General features: G+C 30.7%; 1 protein-coding gene and 1 long non-coding RNA gene across 2 annotated transcripts; both read left to right on the forward strand.

Annotated features, from left to right (window-relative positions):
* The first annotated feature begins 17,636 nt into the window (after positions 1-17,636).
* Positions 17,637-21,232, forward strand: LOC141663656 (uncharacterized). The gene is made up of 2 exons (XM_074469446.1): positions 17,637-19,551; positions 20,741-21,232. The coding sequence occupies exons 1-2, from the start codon at positions 17,637-17,639 to the stop codon at positions 20,884-20,886; spliced, it is 2,061 nt and encodes a 686-aa protein (XP_074325547.1). The 3' UTR covers positions 20,887-21,232.
* A 1,771-nt stretch (positions 21,233-23,003) lies between these two features.
* LOC141663868 (uncharacterized) lies at positions 23,004-25,228 on the forward strand. The gene is made up of 3 exons (XR_012551698.1): positions 23,004-23,128; positions 24,073-24,426; positions 24,651-25,228. It is a non-coding gene; the product is annotated as an uncharacterized LOC141663868 (long non-coding RNA).
* Positions 25,229-25,361: the final 133 nt, after the last annotated feature.

The raw sequence follows: 25,361 nt of genomic DNA on the forward strand, positions 1-25,361 counted from the left end.
TAGTTGACGTATATGTTCATAACTTTTTAGAACATTTAAACTTATTTAAAGTGATAGGATTGTTAAGTGGAAAAATATTATTATAACGAAATTATTATTTTATTGAGGATAAAAATATAATGTCTCCATTATGTTTATTGGGACCTTAAAAAATATTATTTTAGCAATTACTTAATCGATTAACTATAACTCTATAAAAGATATTTGAAAAATACAATATTACTGATTGAACGATATAATTTTATTGATAATTCTATGTGTATTTTAAAAGAAATAATAATTATGTTCTAATTAAAATTTGATTTTTTAGTTCATATCAATAGGATACGAATTATACTTAGTGTAATATTAATTTGGTTTATCTCGTATCAGTGGTTTACATTATTTAACTCAATGCTCAATACACTGACCAAATCAAACTAATTATTTTTAGTTTATTTTTAATTTTACTTAAAGTCTAGATCAATAAGATAATTTTGTTTTAGATTGAATAATTAGTATATATGATTTTATTTTTTGTTGGTCGAATTGTATTTTTATTTAAATTTTCTGTTAGTCTGAATCAATTGTATAATATATTTTTTTATCATGTATAAGTAAAAAATATCATTTTGTTTATCCAAGTTCATTAGTATAATTTTTTAGAGGGCTTGATAGTATTATTATTTTATCTTAACCGGAGTCATATTATATGTCAACTAAATCTTAAAAATTATATGTAGGATGCTTAAATTTAATTTAGTGCGAAGTAATAAATTAGAATAATATAAAACTCGATATGAATTAAAATTTAAATTGGTAGAAAAAGTTGAATTTAATATAAATTATAATGATATCGAGTTCGATACAAAATAGAATTGAAATTGGTAAAGTAATAGAGGAAATTGAATGCAATATCAATTAGAATTGAAGTTTATCGACCCAATATTTAGAATTAAATAATTAAATAAGGGTAATTAAGTAATTTCATCAAGTATTGACCAACCAATTAACAAACTTTTAATGTTTCGTCTATTATAATATAGTATAGATTGGAGAATGCTAAAAATAACATGCGGCATTATAGTACACCGCTCATATGAGCTAATTTTAGGTATCATAAATTTAACACAATTTGCATGGAAATATATTATGTGATTTAAATTGAGTTTTGTTTATTAATAAATATTGTGATAAATTTTTGTATAATTAATTTAAATTATTATAAATAACTTGTTGTATATTATATTTTTATTCAATGATAACAAGTGATTAAATATACAGTTTCCCTCGGTCCTGCGATGCATAGGCAATTATTTGTTTCAGGTTTGAAATAGGGGTGTACACGGGTCGGGTCGGGTTGATCCGGTTTGAAGGATTTATCAACCCAACCCATTAAAAATGGTTTGATAATTTTTGAACCCAACCCATTAAAATTAATTTGTAACCCAACCCAATTTGTCTTATTACAGGTTGGGTTGGTTCAGTTCGGTTTAGACATTTTATTAAGACTTTGTACTACGATGATTCTCACTTTGCCCAACTAAACTTTAGTAAATTACGATTAAACATGGGTGTAAATACATAGGATGCAGTGGACCAAAGTTGGAATATGTTGCTGTCTAGCGGAACTGGGTAACTGTGTTTCTGTTCTTTGCATAACATTCGTTTGACAGTTTTCTTTAACACCTTGAGTTTTTTACGGAAAGCTAGTCGGATCTTTATATAATAGTTTGTCTTCAGTATATATAATATAACTGTATAGGTCATAACTTAAAGGATAAGTAACCCAATAAAAACGCGATATGTCAGATTACCTGGTTTAGTCTATAGGTCTCCAATTAAAACGCAATATGCCAGATTGCCTATTTTAGTGTATAGATCTCGCTTGTGCTATAACTTTGTGTGTTGATAGGGGGGACAGAGTGCAAGTTTATCTGAATTCTGAACTAATATATCTAGAACTTTTGAAACTACTTAGAGGATGAACTTTCCCCACATGTCAATAACCAAAACTTGGCCTTGCAATTTTCATGAAAACTACAACATTACATTCTCAGCCCTCAGTAAATTGTAGTAACAAATACCCCCAACATATAAACAATTTTTTGTTGTAAAAACTGAGCTCTTATGATTTTCATCATTGTGCGAGATTTTATGCAAGGCTTATATATCTCCCAAAATATCATATAAATCATTTTCAAAAAAATTACCGAAATCATGTAACATGACTCACAAAAATATCAAAACAGAACACATCAATATTTCAAAGATATTGCCTTGAATAACTATTCAACCTTGATAACAAGATAATGAACAAAATTTCATCCAAAAATTTTTATCTCAATTTTATTGAAAAATTGATTAATAGAAGAGACATCTAGTGTGAAGAAATTTTATAATAGTAGCTAAGATTTTCAAATTTGAGCCACCATTTTGTTTAAAGTTTAGTGTTGTATGTATAAAATTAGCTCTGAAAAAATTACAAAATGACGTGATGAATAAGATTGAATAATTTAATTTATGCTATTTGTGTGAATATATTGATCTCTTTCAATAAAAACTTACCACATATGATTTTGTGAAAATATTTATACTCAAATCTGTGACTCTAGCATTTTCCTTTCTTAAATAAAACTGTCAATCTTAACAATACTATTGAATTTTGTTAGAATGAATCACAACAAAAACTTCAAAATTAATTAATGACAAAACTACATATCAATGACAAAATATTAGACAAAACACTAATGTGCATTGGATATATTATTTTGTGCTTAAGCATATAATAATTATACAAATTTTGAGGTCCTTTCGAATTTAGAAACATGTTAAGTAAATTAAATTTCGTGTGCATTCAGATCCACTCGAATTGAGTTAATAAATCTTGATATTTTCATAATTTACAATGAATTTGTGTTTATAAAATATTTAAGTTATATACCTATTTAGGTACTTAAGTCTGATTATGTATCAAAATGTAATTAAATACTATTATGCATAGACCTCAAAATATTTTGTAAAAAATAAAATTTTCACATTCAGGGGTATTTACTTGGTTACTTCAATTTTCTTAAATTATATCAGGCCTATTATAAGATGTGAAAGTTTTATCAATAATTCATTTAATATAAATGTAAATTATTTTCCTTAAGCGAATATTATGAGAATTTTAAATACGGCCGACTTCTTTAAAGAAATGAATAGTTTTTTTTCACGAAATTAAATCTCTAACTAGAAAATCATGCCTCGCGTAACATGTATACCAAAACATTGTTTTGATGATTCACATAAATATATAATCTCTGAAGTTTTTTTTAAAAAATGATTTCTAATGCCTCATTGTATTGGAATATTGGTTTATAGTACTGAAAATTGTTCCTAGCATATTGGTGGAAACTTATCAAAACAAAAATATACGGAGTTTCGCGATGCTAATATTAATTCATCAATATATTCATACAGAATTGTTTTACTGGGGAATTATCAAATATTTCAAAAACACATTTAATTAAAGTACTTACAGAAGTTATTTAAATGTTTTAACTTCCCATGTTTGGGATATTTAGCCATACATTAATATTTTCGTAGTGATAAGGAGGAAATTTTTGAATATGATGAATGGATTTTATAATGTGTTGATAAATTTTGATTCTGTTTAATTTGTAAAGGTTTTAGATTTCAAAAAGAAAGTACAAAAAGTAAGGACCTTTGCGTTAAAATTAAAAAAGTATTAAGTAAATATTAATTTGTCCCTACGGGCAAATTAATTTATAAGTAATTTATGATATTAGCTAGTCAAGATCCTGATTTAAAACTTACGAGTTTTTCTTTTGATAAGGGAAGTTGTTCTAGTTACGGTATTTATTTTTTTATAAAATAAAATAATACATTTTTCAATATTTTATTTGTAAACTGTATGCAATCTGCAAGATTTTTAATTAAATAGTAATGTTTGTACGTTCGAAAAAATATATACTTTGTAATATTTTAAATTATATTTTAATTGATGAATATATATGTACTCCAATAACATGAAATATTGTACTACATAAACTACAAGAAAAACGAGTTTTTTCTACCGAATATTTCCTAATAAGGATGGTAGGAAATGGTGTTTACATGACATTCTGATATAATTTCTACCAAGTGGCCTAATTTTCTAACACTGTTATTTCCTACAACTAGTGGTAGGAAATTTATATTTTCACATGTCATCTTACTTGGCATGTGGGTCCTCGACATGCGGCTTTCCACATCAACATGTGGGGCCCATGTTGACTATAATTATGCTCATTTTCCACCAATATCATTTCACACTTAGAAATTTCCTACCGTTTCTTATCGGTCTCATTTTCTACCGATTTTGAGGCATTTCCTACCGATTCGCTAGTAGAAAATGTTCGTCTTTCTTGTAGTGATAGAACTTAACTCCATTGAAACTAACATTAAAACCCACATCTCGAATATACAAACCGGAAGATGATAAACTGAGAACGAGTAAACCTACAAACTATAAACTTCAATTTAAAGGAAAAAACTCATAAAAGCTTCCTAAAACTTGAAAGAATACAAGACGTAGCAACCAAAAGCAATTTAATTTTTGGAAAACCAAAAAAAGGCTAATTCAAGTTTTAGGGTCATAGGAAAACCCATGGCAAACAATCGCCATAACTCGGTCATAAACATGCTGTTATGCAATTCAAAGAAGCTACAACTTTAAGGAAAATATTTGAAATTTCTCGCGTTAGAAATGACGATGTAAATGAGGCTGAATTCTACCTCGGTGATTGGTGATGAGATATGGGAATTGAATGAATTTAACTCTTGTTATTTAAGCAAATCAACACATGATGTTTATAATTCTTTATGATATCAGAAGTCATGCCTCTTAATTAAGCAATCACCATGAATTTGTAAGAAAAAATATGAGGGAAGTTAGAAAAAAGTTTTATACAGGTCATATTTTTATCGAAAATCTCGGACACTATTATATTCTGCAATCAAAATACTATTAAATATATTATTCTGTGAAGTATGTTTTATGAATATGAATAATTCATTAAAATTGTTAAAAATCATTTAAGTTTAATAAGTATAATTTGTATGTTCTGCAATTTGAACAAATGTTCTGCAAACTAAATATGTTTCGTAAAATAAAACATTTTGAAATGTTTTACATGTAGTACATGTATTATAGTTGAAGATTTTGAATAAAATAATGATTTTTGTAGGACATTATTTGCATAATAATACGTTTTGCAATATTTTTATGCAAGATTTTAGTTGCAGAACATAAGTGATCTCGGTGGTCTCCAACAAAGACGTGGTATTTATAGAATTTGACTCAATATACAATTTAAAATCTTAATTACCATTTATTTGTCAATTCTAACTGAGATGTTTAACAAAAAAATTTACATATTTAAGCAAGTATTTTAGTTTTTAACTTTAAAGTTTGACACTTTCAAGTAACTATTTTATCTATTTATTTTCAAAATTCCTTTATAAGATTTGAGTGGCAAGATATATAATTACCCAAGATGGGATAACTCATGCATTAATAGAAAAAAAAAATCATTTCGTTTAAATTATTAGTAAATTCTTCATGAAATTAGAGTTAATAGAGAATCACTCATGTTATGTGTGGCATGCATGTAGTATTTCTAAATGATTTATATGTTTATATAATGATATAATCAGGTATGCATGTAGTATTTTTAAATAATTTATATGTTTATATAATGATATAATCAGGTTTTTACAAATTAGCATGTGAAAATTAATTTATTTCGTTTACTATTTAGACGTTAAGACATTGGAGTACACTAATATTAAAAAATGACATAATTCCACACGCTTTGTTTTAAAAAAGGCGTAATTACAGAATGTATATCTTAATAATTGTTTAGATGCCAGACACAACCAGTGTCACATATTTTGTAAACTGAAATTATTCGGTTGACGTGCCGATTTGCTATTTATTGTATAATTTTTTTTTAAAAGGGATAATTTATCAGTATTTTATCGAAAATCGGCCAAATCGAAAAAATATTTTTGAGGAATCTGTCAGCGATTTTTGAAAAATAACAGAGGACATAACCCATCATTTTTTGTTTTCATAATAAATTTGTGTAAAGTGTTTTAATTTATTTTTATCAAAACATTTTGGGAAGTGTATGATGAAAAAATATATCAAGTAAATTTGAATTAATTATTACATTTTTAATAATTTTATAAAAATCGTAATATTACACTTAAAATATTTTTTATGAATAACAGTTTACCAGCTTGTAATTTGGTATTTAATTAAATTATATAGCATATAAAGTTTAAACGAGATATATTATTAAAATTATGTGAGTTTATAAACTGGTAGTTTAAATAATAATTGTGCTGAGGAAAGTCGTATATTTTCTAATACATTATTTAAATTTCTATCTTTTTATTTATAATTATTTGTAATATTTTTCACTAGTTTTACCAATTAGTCCAACTTTTTAGAAAAAATGACAAAAATAATCTATTTTTGAAAAAATTTAACAGAAATAGTCATTCTGAAAAAAGTGGCCAATTTTGGCCGATTAAATACTCCACCGTCAGTTGGGTATCCCAACTTGTATAAGATACTCAACTGATAGTTGGGTATTTCATATATGGGATACTCCACTGTCAGTTGGGTATCTTATATAAAGTGGATAATCCACTGCCAGTTGGGTATCCCATCGGCCAAAGTTGGTCAACTTTTCAAAAATTGGTTATTTTTGTCAATTTTGTATAAAAATAGGCTAAATTTGTATTTCACCCAACTTTTTACTCAAAGTTTTTGGCCGAGTATTACCTAAAATGACTTTTGACCCAAAGTTTATATAATCTTGTTGATCGGTCATCATCTATCGATCAATCGGTTATTCCAATTGATAGCGCATTTTTAGAATAATAATCTTATAAGTGATAATATTGTCTCTTTCTAACCATAATCCGCACTCTTGATTTACTTTCACAATTTAATTATTATTGGATTTTGTGAGAGGATGTGAAATGGTTCTATTTTTGCTCCACATCTATATTATCTATCTATCTATACTATATTATAATAACGAAATATTAAAAATTTGGTAGTCGGTCGGTCGGTACTTGCTCAATTTACATAATTACCCTTATTTTATTATTCTAATTGGTAGATATGTCAATTCTAATTCAAATTAAAATTAAAATCAATTTCTCTAACAATTTAAATTATACTTCATATCGAACTATATATCATTATAATTGATATTAAAATCAACTTCTTTTACCAATTTATATTCTTATTCATATTGAGTTCTACATTATTCTAATTATAATTTCGGGCCGAAATAAATTTAAGCGAACTAAATATAATAAGTTGAATTTTGTTGATATTATGCGCCCTTATTTTATTATTCTAATTTTAATTGTTAGCTAGGTCAATTCTAATTCTAATTAAAATTAAAGTCAACTTTCTCTAACAGTTTAAATTCTACTTCATATCGAACTCTATATCATTATAATTGATATAAAAGTCAACTTCTTTTACCAATTTATATTCTTATTCATATTGATATCTACATTATTCTAATTGATATTTTGGGCCGAAATAAATTTAAGCGAACTAAACATAATAAGTTGAATTTTATTGATATAATGCGCCTCGGGTTAAGACAAAATAATAAATATTATTGAGGCTAAAAAAATTATTCAATTGAATTAGGATAAACAAATTAATATATATTACTCATCCATGATAAAAAGTTTATTACACAACTCATCCGAACTAACACAAAATTAAAAATTAAAATCAAAATATAATTTGTCCAACATGAACAAAACCATAATACTAATTTGAGTTAAAACAAAATTATCTTATTGATCCGCACTTAAAAATTTAAAATTAAACAAAAAAGTAATTAGTTGGATTTAGTCGGAGTAACGGGAATGAAGCTAAAATAAAATATTGTGAACCACCAACCCGGAATAAATCAAATTAATTTTCTCTTTTTTTAAATAGATCTTATAGTTAATCGATTAAGTAATAATTTTGCTAAAGTAGTATTTTTCTAATGTCCCAAACATAATGGAGACCTTGTATTTCTTATACGTGTACTAATCTAATTATCATGAAGTCATATCATTTAAAATGAGTATATTTAATAATCAATTCAAAATATTTTTTTTAAAATTATATATAATACTAAAAAATATACGTGCAATCCGTGCATCACACGGGTTTTAAGCTACCATACTACGTAATTACCATTATTAATGAATAAAATATTGAATTAATTTATACTCTTTATAATAGACAAAATATTAAAATTTATTTTTTATTATTAGACATGTTTTTATTCTACAGTTTCCGGATTACAACGGTGTTTATAGAAGTGATTAAGTAGGATTGAGATTTTCACGCGAGATGGATCTTGTGGATTTAAAAGATAGTGGATGTGGCAGGGCCGAGTATTTGGGGCGAATACACCGAAAAACCGAATTATCATTTTTTCTTAGACCGGACCGGACCGAAATTATATCATGGACCAGGATGAATTGTGCCGAACGAAAATAATTCGGTTTGGTCCGATTTTGGACAGAATAGATTGATTTTTTTTAAAAAAATAAATTGTATTAAAATTTTACAAAAAAATTATAAAATCTAAAATATAATTAACGTAAGATGATATGTAGATTCTAAGAGTGTATAAATATAATTACAAATTTAAAATTATGATTAAATTTTAAGATATATATAAAATATATATAATATAAAATTATAGTATAAACTTATTTATTTTAAAACCTAATTATTATAAATAGCTATTTTATAATATAAAGAAAAATATATTCGACTTGCTTATTTAGATGTACTTACTCTTTAGAAATTATAATTAAATAAAATATAAAAATAAAAATAAATAAAATGACAGTTATTTTAAACAACCGTACATCGCACGGGTTTTAGGCTAGTTCACCATTAATTAGGAAACTCCATTTATAATGAATTTTATAATTCATTTAGAAGATGTCTAAAAACTCCATTTAAAACTTGTAAAAACTGTTTTTCTACAAGTTGATGAATTTTTTGTTTCTTGACAAAACTGGGAAAACTATAATTTTACATATATCAGAGCTTAACATGGTATAATCAGAGCAACTCAATTCTGACTCCAACATGTTAACAATCCAATTCAAACATCACACCCTAGGTGTCACAATAACTTTTTGTATACCAAATTTTGTACATGTAACACTACTCAACCACAAATGTACGAGACGGGAAAATAACGTAGAGCTTTTATATATACAAACACATACATGCAAACTGAGAATGCGTAAACTGAAGAACAAGAAAACTGAGAAGGTTACTTAAACATCACCGAAACGTGAGAATTACAAGTAGGACGTAGAGTAGTAAGTAAAAGCTAATTAACATTTCGATTAAACAAAAAAAAACTGATTAAAAGTTAGAGGACCAGAGAAAAGCACCCATAGCAAACTTCCTCTTGTGATTAACATCACCAGAAACAGGCAAACCATACTGAGCCAACAAGCAATCGATCCTCCACTCCGGCATCGTCTCGTAATCGGATCGATTGTACCTCGGGTAGTGCAATGGCATCTCGAAGTGTCCTCCGCAGCCCTGGTTCACCTTCCCCTTGATCATGCCTTGATGATCATGGGCATGGCTGTTTGCTGGACGTGCCATGGACTCCATGTTCAAATAAATGTATTTGGTTTGTTATTTTTGCAGTATCTAACAAAGTATTGCTCTGAATTTATACTAGGGGAGATGGACAGCTGGAAGTGGCATTGTCCAGCTAACTAACCAGGTGTCTGGGTGGTTATTTATGCAGGTGAATACTATGTTTTTTCACGGTGAAATTGAGGGAATGTAATGCTTTTATTCTGTGGTCTTGTGAAAGTAATAGAAAAAATGACAAAAATACATCTTTTTTAAAGTTTGTGACAAAAATACTAATTTTGAAAATTTTGACCAAAAATATCTTGTCATTTTTAAGTTGGGTATTAGTAATACGCATTTTAAAAACGGGTAATTTTAGGGGTGGAAAAATCAGACACGACCCGAAACCCGACACGAATCCAACCCGCAAAAATACGAATTAGGGTTGAGGATTTTGACTTTCGGGTCGGGTTCGGGTTGGATAAAAATTTACCCGAAAAAATCGGGTCATTTTCGGGTTGACCCGAAATATCCGAACCTGACCTGTTAATTTAAATAATTAATATATATATTATATATGTATATAAATGGTAGGTTATATTTTATAAATCATTTGTAATATTGTGTTTTATTATATTTCTATTTTTTATATTAATTTGGCATAATATTTTAGTTTTGTAATGATGTAAATTAATTTTTTTAATTTTAATTTATTATTTTTTTCTAAATTTTGGGTTATTTCGTGTCAAACATGTCAATTTCGGGTTACTCGCGTACCTACCAGGTCGGGTTCGTGTCACAATTTTTGAACCCGTTTCGGGTAAGGTTGGGTTCGAGTCAGACTAAGAAAAATCAGATACATCCAACCCGACACGAATCCGACCCAGAACCCGAAATTACCACCCCTAGGTAATTTGTGTAAAAGAAAAGTTGAAAAAAAATTAAAAAAAAATAAAAGTCAGATACGCATTCGCATAATACGTATCACACATTTGATTCTGGTGATACGCATTAGTGACATGCGTATCACTTGTCTGCTTCTTTTTTTATTATTATTTATATTTTTTTACGTACCCATTTTTCAAATACGTAATAGATTTACCCATTTCTAAAATACGTATTAGAAGGGTATTTTTTGCCATAACTTTCAAAAAATAGTATTCTTGTTACAATTTTTAAAAAAAAAAATATTTTTGGCCATCACCCCACATAATACTGATGATTGAACTTGATTCTTTATTTAGCGTAGCCGACTTCATTCATGCAAACAGAATGCATATGACGTGCACTCCTAATTAATCACATTCTGTTATGGGCACAACCAATTTGTACCAATAAGTGTAAGACAAAATTAGCTCGTAACTGACTCACGCTCCAGTTTTCATTGTTAAAATTTCGAAGAACTTTCAACATCTTAGAAATAAAAAATATTCGATGTGGACTATCATTTCGAATTTTTAAAGGTTTTAAGCCCCGAATCACTTAAATCATATGGTTCCATCGCAAGCAAAGATTGTTGCTTTGATAATTATTCATTCTCGGTCTTACTTTTGTAACTTGGTAAATATGATAATTTTTCATTCTCGATCTTATTTTCTTAGCTTAATAAATATGAATTTGTATAGACGGACGGAACAGAGAAATACCAAGAGTAAACCGGTTCCCGTCAATTGGCCAAAATTATTTAATTGATTCTTACCAAATATTATTCGGTCTGTATGAAATTCCTGGTTCCGCCATCTTATGTCATTTCCTAGTTACTCCCTCCGTCCCATTTTGTTTGAGCAGGAATGGCTTGCACTGTTTTTAAGAAATTAGTACTTGACTCAATTCAAACCACAAAAATGAGTTAGTGGATATTAAAATAAGTATATTATATTAATGTGTGATTGAGATAATATTGAATGAATAATATAAATGGAAGATTCATTCATTTTACGACATTCAAAGAAGGAGAACGACTCACATAAAATGGGACGGAAAGTACTCCCTGTGTTCCAACCATTACACTTTTCTTTTTGGTATGTCTCATCCAATTCTTTACATTTCAAAACTTCCAAAAATAGTCGACGGGTCCCACCACTTTCCCACTTTTCTCCTTTTTCATACTACTTTTAATTCACTATCTCTTTTTTATATATTAAAAATTAACCACTATTTTATCCACTTTTCTTTCTCGTTTTCACTATTTTGTACACATTTCTTAATCTCCGTATTCAAACCAAATGTAAAAAATTGATCGGGACGGCGGTTGTATTGAACAATGGGTTACTAACGAAGCAACACAACCTAGAGAGAAGTAGATACACGAACGTACAATTAAGGCAACAAGATACGTAGAAGAGTCCCCAACTCTATTCAGGCCACTAACTTTTTCGCAACCTCATAAATGAACACAACACGAATATGTGTACACAAATTCATATAGATTCCGGTAGCTATCGATTATTTAAGATAGTTGTTCCCGCGCTCAACCTACAAAATTACGCATACAAATATCGGCCACATACGTAATACTTCCTCCGTCTCAAAATACAAGTCTCTTTTAACGCGTATTTGAAAGTGAATACAAAGGATATCTCCGTATATCATTTCAGTTTCTTTTCTAAATAAAAGTGTACATATTAAAATTTAATTCAAAAAAAAATAGAAAAATACTCCCTCTGTTTTTTTATATAATTGTTATTTGACTTTTCTGCACACATCTCAAGGTGCTTTGACTGCTAGTAAAAATAATTATTTTTGAAATTTTATTTTTCTAAATAAAAATATATAACTTATACTAAAATTCACAAAAAGAATTTTTTTAAAATAATTATTTTAACTACACGATCAATTCACTTTAAACTACGTGCACAAACGACAAACGACAAACATATAAAAACAGAGGTAGTACGTGGAACTACTCCCTCTGTTCCATTCAATTGTATATATTATTTTTTGGCACGCTTTTCAATGCTCATTTAAAACATAACTTCATAATATTTTTTTTAAAATTTTTAACCTGAAACTTTTATTCAAAAAAAAAACAAAAAAAAACATTATGAAACTATACTTTATAAAATTCTAGAAATACGTGCAAATAGTGAACGTATAATATTCAACGGGACGGAGGAAGTATGTTTTTTATATATCTTAAAATATGTGTAAAAAGTAAAAAAAACTTGTATTTCGGGACGGAGACGACACATCTAGTATTTAGATTTTAGAAGCGTAGATTAGTTACGACTTACGACAGCTGTCACTATTGTAGTTAAGTGTTCAACTACCTGCAATATCTATGTGCCCGAGTTGCAAGGGAATTACTGTATGGGTTAAAGATATTTATTCTTCTAATAATTCATCAAAATAATTGAGGGTATAGCGTTAGAACAATAAATCGAGCTAACTACATTTCTACTCTACATAAATCACTTAATATTCGGTCTTTTTTTCTTATTTTTATTTTGAACGATTGCCTTTTAATCACGGCAAATTTATGAATGGGAGATTGGGATGACCCTTGCTCAAATTTAAGACGAAAAAATTAATTCTAATTACTTAGTAATAGAGATGCATAAAAGGTCCACCGGACCGGATTTTGATCGGGTCTTAAAAAGCCTGGATTTTGATCAGGTCGGGCTTTTTGGGTTTTGAATTTGACCGGGCCGGGCCGGACCATATTTTCCGAAAATGTCAAAACTCGTTTGGGCACTTGAGGCGGCTCTAATCGGGCTTTTTTTCTGAAAAAGAGAAATGTCAAAGTTATCGTGAACATTTCTGAAACCGTTCTTAAATGCTGAGTTATGATTGTAGTATTAGTTACTCTATCATGAAATGGCCGCTTGTCCATTAACATAGATCTCACGAATAAAAAGAAAAGATACTTTGTTATATTATATTTTTTCGGGATATTAGAATTGAATGATCTTGTGAATAAGTTACTTACGTGTACTTTTAAGAAACGTTTGAATCATAGTTAAAGAGTTTGATTAATTGAATTAGAATGTTAATCGTAATAGTATTTGAGTTAAAAATTTGATTATTTAAAATAAAATTTTCGTTTCCAATAGTGAATTTTTCAAAAATATTCAAATTGTAATATATTTGCAAAAATACGGTAAAAGCTTCATGCAAACAGAAATGTAATTTTGTAGAATTATATGTAACTCTTTTCAACCTATTGTGCAACCTTAACTTTGTTCGTATTTTTGCAAAAATAAATAATTAAACACTTGAATATTTTTGCTAAATTCCCTAAATACAACTTTAAATTTTCATTTTAGTCGTGAATGGTTTTTTAATTTTTCTTAGATATGTAGTTTTATAATCCATTCGGAAGCTAAGTTCTAGGGTCGTGTTTGTTTCACGTTATTAAGTATGGTTAAGATTATAATCATTCAAATTTTCCAATATCATATTTGTTTTGTAAATATTTAATGTTGTACTTAAATTGTATGGGCGTGACGCCGATGTTGTGAGACATGTATAGCCATGGCTAGTAAGTTTATGATTTGGCCTTTTGGGTAGCATGTGCTTATTGTCGTGCAAGCCCCTGTAAGATATTGAGTAACATTTGTTTTGTGCTGTGCAAGCCCATGTAAGTTTTGATGACTACATATTTCTGGATTACCAAAAATGTAGGACATCCTGTAAGTGTAAGATTGTCTCCCATGTTCGTATGTAAGCTATTTTGTATATTATTTTTTAAGTGTGAGAATATGTGCAATAGTATGTGTACGAGTATGATTACAATTTATCGGTTATACCTTCGATTATATTATTCATGATTATATCATGCGTGAGTGGTAAGATTAAGTTGATTAAAAATAATTGCTTTGATTTGTGAGTTGAGTATCCATTCTCTAATTGCCTCATTCATTATTTCTTTTGATCTTCATTCGGATATCCAGTTGTGTTTTTACCCTCATCATTTTTAGTCTTTGTTCAGTATTGCGCTGTTTTATATCCGTATATGAGTTTTTCGCTCACTGTCGGTCATTTGTTTTTGTTGTTTTCCTCCGGCAGGTATTCTTACTTATGGGAAGGGTGTTAGTTATAGAATTTTGAGAAGTCGTAAAATTTTATCGGATTTTAATGGAGTTTAGATTTAAATAAGTATTATCTTGAGAAATTTTATTAGTTGGGTTGTTAAAGGAAGAATGGAAAAAGAGAAATGTCAAAGTTATCGTGAACATTTATGAAACGGTTCTTAAATGCTGAGTTATCATTGTAGTATTAGTTACTCTATCATGAAATGGCCGCATGTCCATTAACATAGATCTCACGAATAAAAAGAAAAGATACTTTGTTATTTTATATTTTTTCGGGATATTGTAATTGAATGATCTTATGAATAAGTTACTTACGTGTATTTTTAAGAAACGTTTGAATCATAGTTAAAGAGTTTGATTAATTGAATTAGAATGTTAATCGTAATAGAATTTGAGTTAAAAATTTGATTATTTAAAATTAAATTTTCGTTTCCAATAGTGAATTTTTCAAAAATATTCAAATTGTAATATATTTGCAAAAATACGGTAAAAGCTTCATGCAGACATAAATGTAATTTTGTAAAATTATATGTAACTCTTTTCAACCTATTGTGCAACCTTAACTTTGTTCGTATTTTTGCAAAAATAAATAATTAAACACTTGAATATTTTTGCTAAATTCCCTAAATACAACTTTAAATTTTCATTTTAGTCGTGAATGGTTTTTTTATTTTTCTTAGATATGTAGTTTGATAATCTATTCGGAAGTTAAGTTCTTGGGTCGTGTTTGTTTCATGTTATCAAGTATGGGTTATATTATAATCCTTCAAATTTTCCAATACCATGTTTGTTTTGTAAATATTTAGTGAGCGGTCATCCAAAAATTATAATCTTTTAAATTTCATGTTTGTTTTGTTGAAATAGATGATATGATTATAATCTGCTCCAATATTTGGTCGAAGGAGGCAGGGTCGGCCCATGGTGACCGCCCTGACCCATATCTTTAAAGGGGGTCAAAATTCTAAATATTTTAATACTAGTATATACACATATATTTGTATAAAAATATATAATTATTATAAATGTGTTTCTGTTTAGTCATAAGTTAAAGTATTTATTATTTCAAAATTTTACAAAATTGAGTTATTTCATTTTCAAGTGACCCGTTTTTTAATTTTATAGGTTAGGTTCAAGATTTATATATAGTATGACACTATTTGGCAATTAGTTTTTAGATGTGAGTTTTTAGCGATTTGAAATAGTTGTCTTGACTAACTGATTTAGTTAGTTGTTTTGACCAACTGATTGAATTTAGCTATTTCGAATAAAACTGTTTGGTAAATAGATATTTCAATTAGCTTTTTATACTTGAAAATTACCCTCCTAGTAGATTTTTCAAAATTAGCTTTTTGGGATCTTAAAACTATTTCAAAAAGTTAACTGCCAAATACTAATATTAGAGGTTTAACTTGATCAAACCTCTAATTTAATTTGAAAATCTATTTTTGTGCCAAAAAACTAACTTCTAAACACGAGCATTGTTTTTTTTGAATTATTCAAATACGAGTAATAGGACCTATTTTTCACTTTTCTACTTTACTAAATATTAATTAGTTCATATTTACTAATAATTATATTTGGCATTATCATATTAGGCAAATATTCTTTGTAAATCATTTAAATCTTATACCCTTTTAGATCATTACAGTATATAGCGCATTACAAATATATTTTTGATTTATAATATTGCATAATATAGTTATGGACAATATAAGTGTTATAAGTTTTAAGATTTAAGTGACTTACATATTATACAACTCTATCGTATTATATTATATAAAGAAAGAAAGAAAATTGGGGGCTATTATTCCGATTTCGCCCCGGCCCCTCCAAGTTAGGGAACGACCCTCGGAGAAAGTATTGTTTTATCCCCTCTAACAAATCATTTTTTAAAGTATTGCAATCCTCTTTTTATAATCCCATGTAAAACAAACGTATGATTGAAAAATTTAAAGAATTATATTTCAATCTAAGAACTATCTCTCAAAGTAAATATAGAATAAAATTTTAAAGAATTATAGTTCAATTATACACTTAAATCCTCCAAACAAACATACTTAATTCTTCCGAACAAATATAAGGTATGATTATTTAATCCATATGACTAATTTCGCTCGAATTATTATTCCGATTCCCTGGAAACAAACACGGGGTAGGGGTAATTAATTTCATTTAAAACAAATGTAAGCGCATGTTTTCTTTTTAGACGGAACACATTCTTTCCTGCTTTAGCTTAGTTTAATAGTTTAGTTAAATAGTAACAAAAAACAGGGCCTGACAAAAAAAAACAAAAACAGGAGGAAAAACAAACTAAAATTAACAGGGAAAGGCCTAAAGACAAGCTGCCAAGTGTTGGGCAATGAACATACAGTGTGCATTCATTCAAATAATCAAAAATCTATCAACATTTCTACCTGCAGACTAATCTGCCCAGGTCAATACTTCAATCTCATCATCCCCAGATGATCAACTTGGTGTTTATCTGGTACATATAATATTCATATTATATGCATGACAGATTGAAGAACATTTGCTGATTCTGTTTATTTGGATTCTTTAACTACATTTTTAAGAAGAGTCAGCATTCTTTCCTAATAAATCTAATAGTAGCCTGCAAATTCTTGACAAGTTCAATAAGATCAAAAGTCGAATATTTATAAAAAAAACAATTAAAAGAAGCCGGCATTGTTTGTACATTTAGGAAGAGGCTCACAGGACAATCAGAAGAATATCAGAAATTTCACAACAATCCAAGAACCTGTAATATTCGATATAAATTCCCTGTTTTGCTGTTTTGTTGTGAAATAAGGTCTCCAGGATTCTCGGAGCATCTCTGTAAGCATTTGATCATCTCTTGGCGAGTTTGTTGAACATTTTTGTATTCGAGGTCCTTGAATATAATAGAGAATTTTTAAATCTTTGGAGATATGGAGCAATTCAGGCAGGTAGGAGAGGTGGTGGGAAGTTTAAAAGCAATGATGGTGTTCCGAGAGGAAATTCAGATTAATCAGAGGCAATGCTGTTTGTTACTTGATATGTTTTGCTTTGCGTATGAAACAATTGCAGAAGAGATGAAACAACACCTTAGATATGAGGAGAAGAATACGAAATGGAAGGTTCTTGAACAACCATTAAAAGAGCTTCACAGGGTGTTTAGAGAAGGAGAAGTCTATATCAAACAATGTTTGGATACTAGAAATTGGTGGGCTAAAACAATTGCCCTTTATCAGAACAAGGATTGTGTAGAATTTCATGTGCACAACTTGCTATGTTGCATTCCTGTTGTCATTGAAGCGATTGAAGTTGCTGGAGATATATCTGGTTGTGACCAAGATGAGAAGCAAAAGAAGAGAGTTTTATACTCAATGAAGTATCAAAAACAAAATAAAGATCCTAACATTTTTCAATGGAAATTCGGGAAACAAAACCTGGTTTCGAAGGATTTCTGCAGTCGGTTAGAGACAGTCTGGGATGAGGACAGATGGATTCTCCTCAGAAAAATCCTGGAGAAAAGAAATTTGAATTCAGAGAATTCAACAAATCGAACACAAAGACTTAAGGAACTTATTTTGAAGAATTTGAATGATGGGGTTGAAGCATTGGATGGTAAGCTCTTACCAAGCTCTATCTTAGTTGGTTCAAAGGATTACCAGGTGAGGAGACGAATAGGCAGCGGAAGCCAATACAAGGAGATCCAGTGGTTGGGAGAAAGCTTTTGTTTAAGGCATTTTTTCGGAGACATTGAGCCAATGATTCCTGAGATTTCCCAAGAATTAACTCTTTCACACCCTCATATAATGCACACATTTTGTGGCTTCAGTGATGAGGAAAAAAAAGAGTGTTTTCTGGTAATGGAACTCATGACTCGTGATCTCTCTGGCTACATCAAAGAGATTAGTGGTCCTAAAAAACGAGTTCCGTTCTCTCTTCCAGCTGCAGTTGATCTTATGCTTCAGATTGCAAGAGGAATGGAGTATCTACATTCAAAGCAAATTTACCACGGAAATCTTAATCCTTCAAACATTCTTGTGAAAGCAAGGAACCCTTCGGTGGATGGTTACTTGCACGCAAAAGTTTCAGGATTTGGCTTATCGTCTTCTATTAGTCTCGTGCAAAAATCGTCTCCAGTCCAAGACGAATCACATCCTTCTATCTGGTATGCTCCGGAAGTCCTGGCTGAACAAGATCAGGCAGGTGATATGAAATCCAAACACACTGAAAAGTCTGATGTGTACAGCTTTGGAATGATATGCTTTCAACTTTTAACTGGAAAGGTACCTTTTGAGGATAGCCATCTACAAGGAGAAAAAGTGAGTCACAACATAAGGACAGGAGAGCGACCATTGTTTCCATTTCAATCACCAAAATATGTAATGAGCTTGACTAAAAGGTGTTGGCACTCTGATCCCACTCAACGACCAAGTTTCTCATCAATTTGTAGGATTCTACGCTACATCAAGCGATTTTTATTGATGAATCCTGATCACAGCCAGCCAGAAGCACCAATGCCAGTGGTAGATTACACTGAAATAGATGCAAAGCTCAGAAAAGACTATGCTTACTGGGAAAGTTCGGATCTATTGCCAGTATCAGATCTACCATTTCAAATATTCAGTTACAGAATAGCTGAGAAGGAGAAATCAATATCAAGTCAAAGAGAAACTTCTGAATCAGGAAGCGATGTGACTTCAGCATGTGGAGATGACAACTTGATGTTGGATGAAACATTTTCACCTGCAATCGAGAGAAAGACCGTGATTTCTCCTGATCCCCTTTCGCGTAGGCCTAAGAGACTTTCATCACTAAAGAAGATCCCAGACTCTAAAACCAGCAATAGTCCAGGTATCACTTTTTCCTGTAAACATCCAAATATAAACATGTGTGTTCAGTAGCAATCAATATATAGAGAACCAAGCAATTCACGTGTCGGATAAATGTGTAAATATTTTCTCATACTTGAACAAAAAAAAATTACTGAACAAGCATGAAGTACATGTTTGGAAATTATTGCCTGATAAAACTGAAAACAGCATTATTCATATCATCTCAGTACTGCTAAACTACGTCTATTAGCTTAAACATGCGAAAATATATATAAACAAAGCCTATTATGAAAGATTTATTACTTGTTCTAGCTTACGGTATCAGTTGCCTAACAACTACCAAAAGAGGAAATTTCAATATTGAAACTCTACATTATTTCTTAAAGAAAAGCCCCTCTATTCCTTAAAATAATTAGGAGAAATTAACTCATTCTCTAAGGTAAAGATAATTATTTATGAAGAGTGGCAAAGCTCTCCTTTAGCTCCAACTTGCTGGAAACTGTCAAGGACTTCCTAACTTCAGAATTAAGTCTTGGAATTGGAAAAAAACTTGGGGCTTAATGGTGCCTTTGACAAAGATATTGTGAACCTCCCTTACCAGGTCGTCTTCAATACTCTTCCAACAGTGAGAATTAAAGAGAAAGCGTCTATAAATTTTAAGAATAGGGTTGGAACTGGCCCCAACGACTGGAGTGGTTATGTCCAGTTTGTCTTATTGCCAGCATTTTGAACGAAATGCGGGAGTGTCTTTAAGCCCTACGCTCTGTCCTACTTATCTACAATCAATGAAAATCTCGTAAGAAGGATGTCCCACGAACAGAACTTTGCCACACCTATAAAGCTGCAGTGTGCTGAATCATTGGCAAAAAATCATTGATTTTTTTTTATAAGCCGCTAAACATAATACAGGGAGAATTAGTCATAAATTCAAGATATGATGATTGTAGCTATAAGTTCATATTGAGCTTAAAGAACAATTGTACTTTAACTTATAATGCTGGCTAAATTGCTCCTTGAACAAACAGACAGTTGAAAGAAAGGAGTAAGGGTGTAAGGCTAGGTTTTAAGAGAATACTTTTGCATAGGTATTACAAATGAATGCATTTAGTTTACCTTTTTTTCTTGCTCTCCTTTCCCTTTTGCACTTCAACATCAATACAATCATTAAAATGCACTAACATCATCGCCATTGTTGGCTGTATTCACAGGAACGCCCAGATCGCGGTCAGTGAGACCTCCAAAAACAACATTAACAGGACGTGCTCAGAGGATGAGTTCTGAAAGCCAGCTAATGGTGAGGAGTCCAAGACCGCGTAGAACATCTGGACATGTCTCAGATTCTGAGCTCTCCTAGGCTCGATTTCATATAGTCATTTCCTGACAAGAGACCTTCCTGATTGAGCAATTGGCTTATGCCATATGCCATATATCGGACAATACTCTTCCTATGTATATCTCATATCCAAAACTGGAGCGGCTGACACTTCATCTGATTTTAGAGCTATTTTGCAAAGGTATTCAAAGTCCCAAAAGTATCACAGTTTTTCAGGCCACCCAAAAAGACTACAGAGACTCAGGTTACTGACTTACTGCTCTTAATAGCAATGATGCAGTATGGATGAAAGACCATTCAATGTACACCATGTAATTTGTTTTAAGAATTTTTGATTGACCTACCAAGCATACACCAATGATCACAACATTTTCCAACTTCCAAGTGAAGTATGCATCCGTAAGATTAAGTTTCACCAGTTTTGGCTGGAGATGGAGTTATCGATTATATCCTAGGTGTAAGTAAAATTAAAATTCGAAGCAAGTTAAAGTTGTTTCTTTTCCAATGTTATTTTTGTTCAATTAGGTCTTTCGAATCTTAATTGACTGAAGATATTTTCTCTCCTGTTTCTCTAATGTTCTTAGCTTGTATCATTTATATTAAGATGTAGGGCAATAACAAACTTGATCTCTAACTAATCTAATCTAAATATAATCCAAACACTTAACAAATTTTTAATGAGAAATGTAAAAGCATAACTAGAACCACTTAAGTAAACAAACACATTTACTTCTGGTATGTGTATTTCTCATGAGTCAAGGTTGCAGAAACTCAAACATAGGTCAGAGCAAAGTTATGTAATAACATCCTAAATTATTATTTCATTAACTCAAGCAAAAGTGATAGGGGAGCTCACTTCATTGTGTCTTGAAGAAGATGACGCCAAATTCAAGAATAGATAGCTCGCCAGTGAGAATTGATTCTCCATCCAAATTTGTGAATGTAAACGCTAAACAAAACTTAGCAAAGAGATCTTAGTAATAATTTAAGCAGGCAAATAGAATGTAAGGTAGGTTATATAGTAGTTTACCTAGTTAAATGATCCGTGAATGATCGAGTGCCCGTGGATCATATCTAGGAAAGAGTAAAGCGCAAAAACAGTGGTTTCATACATTTCTGAGAAGACACAAGAGGTAACAGAATTAGAAACTTAAGAAGGTAAGCTGAGATACAAATACAACATGGTGAATAGATGAAGTAATGGACATATAAGCAAACTCAAAACTGGAAATTCAGCTTGCAATTTTAGGAATTTTTCGCAATTCTGCATCCTTCAGGCCACAATAAATGTTAGCATTTGTCTCTGAATCCTCAATATATTTACAAACGTTATAATCACTAAAGGGGCATTAGGAATTTAGGATTTATGAGATTCGAACCCGAGAATCGGAATAAAAATCTAATACATTTTCTTGTACTATCTCATTCTCATTCCGATTAACCGGGTTCAAAATTCATTATCCGAATGGCAATGTCAGGCTTACAGTTGCAAAAGAACATAGAAGCAAAACAATTATCAGGCTTTCAGACAGCATGATTTACACTTTTTTTAATTAAAAAAAACACAAAACAATACTAGAATGAAGAATCTTAACAACTAATAAAAGTATTACACTAGACACAATTACTCAATTTACATTCAATAAGAATTATTATACGAGTAATATTTTAGAAAGAGAAAAAAATAGGAGTACCTTATAGCATTAGCTTGATCCCAAAGCTTAAACCCAGAAGCAACTCACATGATCTCATGTACTATAAATCAAGTATTAATTAATTAATTAATTAATAATGCATGTGCACCCTGTACATAATTGTTTGCTTGTAGAAGACGCAAAAGCTTACATATTAAATAATTATTTTTATTTTTTTGAAAATTTTAAAATAATACTCCCACAATCCCAATTTATTTTTCCAGTTCGATTTTTATGCATTGACCGCATAGTTTCGGACTAATTTTCAATTTTTTTCTATAAATAAAAATTTAAAATTTAAATATGCATCTTAAATTACGTGAAATATCAAATAACCCGCATAAATTAAGACGAGCGGAACGAGGGCCAAGAATTGTCAAACTTCAGACGCCCATAAAATAATAATTGTCTTCCATACGTGCGGATCAATCATTCCGCTCTATATATATATATGTATCTATCATATCTAAAATTATTTGATTAAATTTATATTTACTTTCTGACTCTTATATCTCTTTGGTTTCTTGATCATCGAATTAATTGTTTGTTTCTTGGCAACTTACTAAAAGGTCAGCAATTCTCCTTTGTTTTTCTCGATTCATTTTGTGGGTTTTTTTTATCTTTTTAAATCTTGCGTTTCCTTTTTGGTAGATTTTGACTTCTTTGATTCTTGATTTTCTGATGGTAATTTTTAGTTAATTATAACCGATATTCATGTTTATATGTTTATCTAGCATCGTAGCCTAGCTCATGCCATCATCTAGCTCATGCCATCATCTTAGCATCATAGCCTAGCTGATACCTCTTTTCGAGGTTCGGGAGCCTAGCTCGTGCCATTTTGTATCGTCCTAGCATCGTAGCCTAGCCGATACCTCTTTTTAAGGTTAGGTAGGTGGTTGTGTAAGTGAGTATGAAGGCAAAGGTTCGGTAGCCTAGCTAGCCTACCTCGTACCATTTTGTATCGTCCTTAGCATCGTAGCCTAGCTAGCCTACCTCGTACCATTTTGTATCGTCCTAGCATGTAGCCTAGCCGATACCTCTTTTTAAGGTTAGGTAGGTGGTTGTGTACGTGAGTACGAAGGCAAAGGTTCGGTAGCCTAGCTAGCCTAGCTCGTACCATTTTGTATCGTCCTAGCATCGTAGCCTAGCCGATACCTCTTTTTAAGGTTAGGTGGTTGTGTACGTGAGTATGAAGGCAAGTGGCTCGTGCCATTACCATTTATATGCATTAGAAGAAAAATGGATTCCCAATTGACCCTTGAATTTGTTTGCCATGGCAATCATGCTAATTAGTATATGTTTCCTCAGAAGTTGTAAAGTTTTAAGAGAAGAACTTGTTAATTGGATTCATACGGCTGAAATTTGTACATAAATTGCAATGTAATGGCTGCGGAAAATAATTTTAAGTCTAGCATACTGGTATTTGTTTTCGGATATTTTCTTCCATCAACATTCTTGATTATCTCAAGAATGTGCAAGATTTGCTCTTTGTGTTTGATGTATTTTTTTACAGGGTTGTAGACTTGTAGTACAGTAGCAAGGCAGATTCTAACATGGACAATATAATAGAGGATGAACACATGAATGTACAAGAAGACGGAATTAAAGAGAATGATGAAAGTGCATCATCAGAAACGCGAGAGGTTCCTTTTCTCACGGGGCTGAATCTTGTTTTACTTGTTTCCTATCTATCACTGTCTGAGGATGAATGCTTAAGCTTAGAGGATACAGAAAAGATAGAAACTGCTGCAACCCAAGAACCAAAGGAGAGCATATTAAGGTCACGGGCAGAGAAACGGAAGCTACATGAACCCAAGTTGGGTGAAGCGCGAATTCAGAGGGTTCAGACTAAAGTAAGAGATTGCAGGTATGGCATGCACTAATTCTGTTTTAAGTTTGTTTCCAGTACAAAAGGCTCCGGTTGTAGTAGGGTACGAGAAAGGTCCGATGAACACAACTTTTCTTATGTTTTAGTCGCACAATTAGGTTCATATGAATTTAGTCTCATTGGCTATTTCACGAAGAATAGAGTAGATTGTATAAGCTCCTTTGCTGGTTGGTATTAATCAAATCCTATTCCTTTTTCGCCAGGCACAACAGAAGAATGTAAACAGAAGAATTTTACACTGGCAGCAAACACAAGAAAATCAATTGAACTTTCAAGTGTCTTTTCAATCTGAAGCAAAACACAAGAAAGATGTGAATAGTCGGATGAAGAAGAGATATAATTCGACCAGCAATTGATTAGCTTAGCATTACCTTAGTTAAGCGAGTAGCAGTATAGTAGGGTGTACTCTTGTTAAGCCTCGCGGATATGAGAGAATACACGACTCGTTAGTATCATTCACATCGTACAGATGGGGCTGTACCGTGTGCTCAACTCAACATACCACAGAATGAGGTGCAAATTCAAGACCTGTAAGAATGGACCAAGGTTAGAGTTCAATCTGTTTCTTTACTTTCTTGCTTTCTTCTTTACTTGATTATGCTTACGAGCATGGCCTTGTTTTCTTTAACTACTCGGGTTGTACTCTATGATCATTTGATGGCTCATGGTTAAAAGTTAGTACGAGCATGGCCATGTTTTTTTTAACTACTCGGGTTGTACTCTATGATCATTTGATGGCTCATGGTTAAAAGTTAGTACGAGCATGGCCTTGTTTTTTTAACTACTCGGGTTGTACTCTATGATCATTTGATGGCTCATGGTTAAAAGTTAGTACGAGCATGGCCTTGTTGTCTTTAACTACTCGGGTTGTACTCTGTGATCATTTGATGGCAGAGTCTATATTAATTTGATTT

The sequence above is a fragment of the Apium graveolens genome, chromosome 6, assembly GCF_009905375.1.
Source record: "Apium graveolens cultivar Ventura chromosome 6, ASM990537v1, whole genome shotgun sequence".
NCBI classification, from domain to species: domain Eukaryota; kingdom Viridiplantae; phylum Streptophyta; class Magnoliopsida; order Apiales; family Apiaceae; genus Apium; species Apium graveolens.

Coding starts and splice junctions, on each gene's coding strand:
- LOC141663656 (XM_074469446.1), top strand. CDS start 17,637: ATGGAGCAATTCAGGCAGGTAGGAGAGGTGGTGGGAAGTTTAAAAGCA. Junction 19,552..20,740: donor TAAAACCAGCAATAGTCCAG/GTATCACTTTTT, acceptor CTGTATTCACAG/GAACGCCCAGATCGCGGTCA.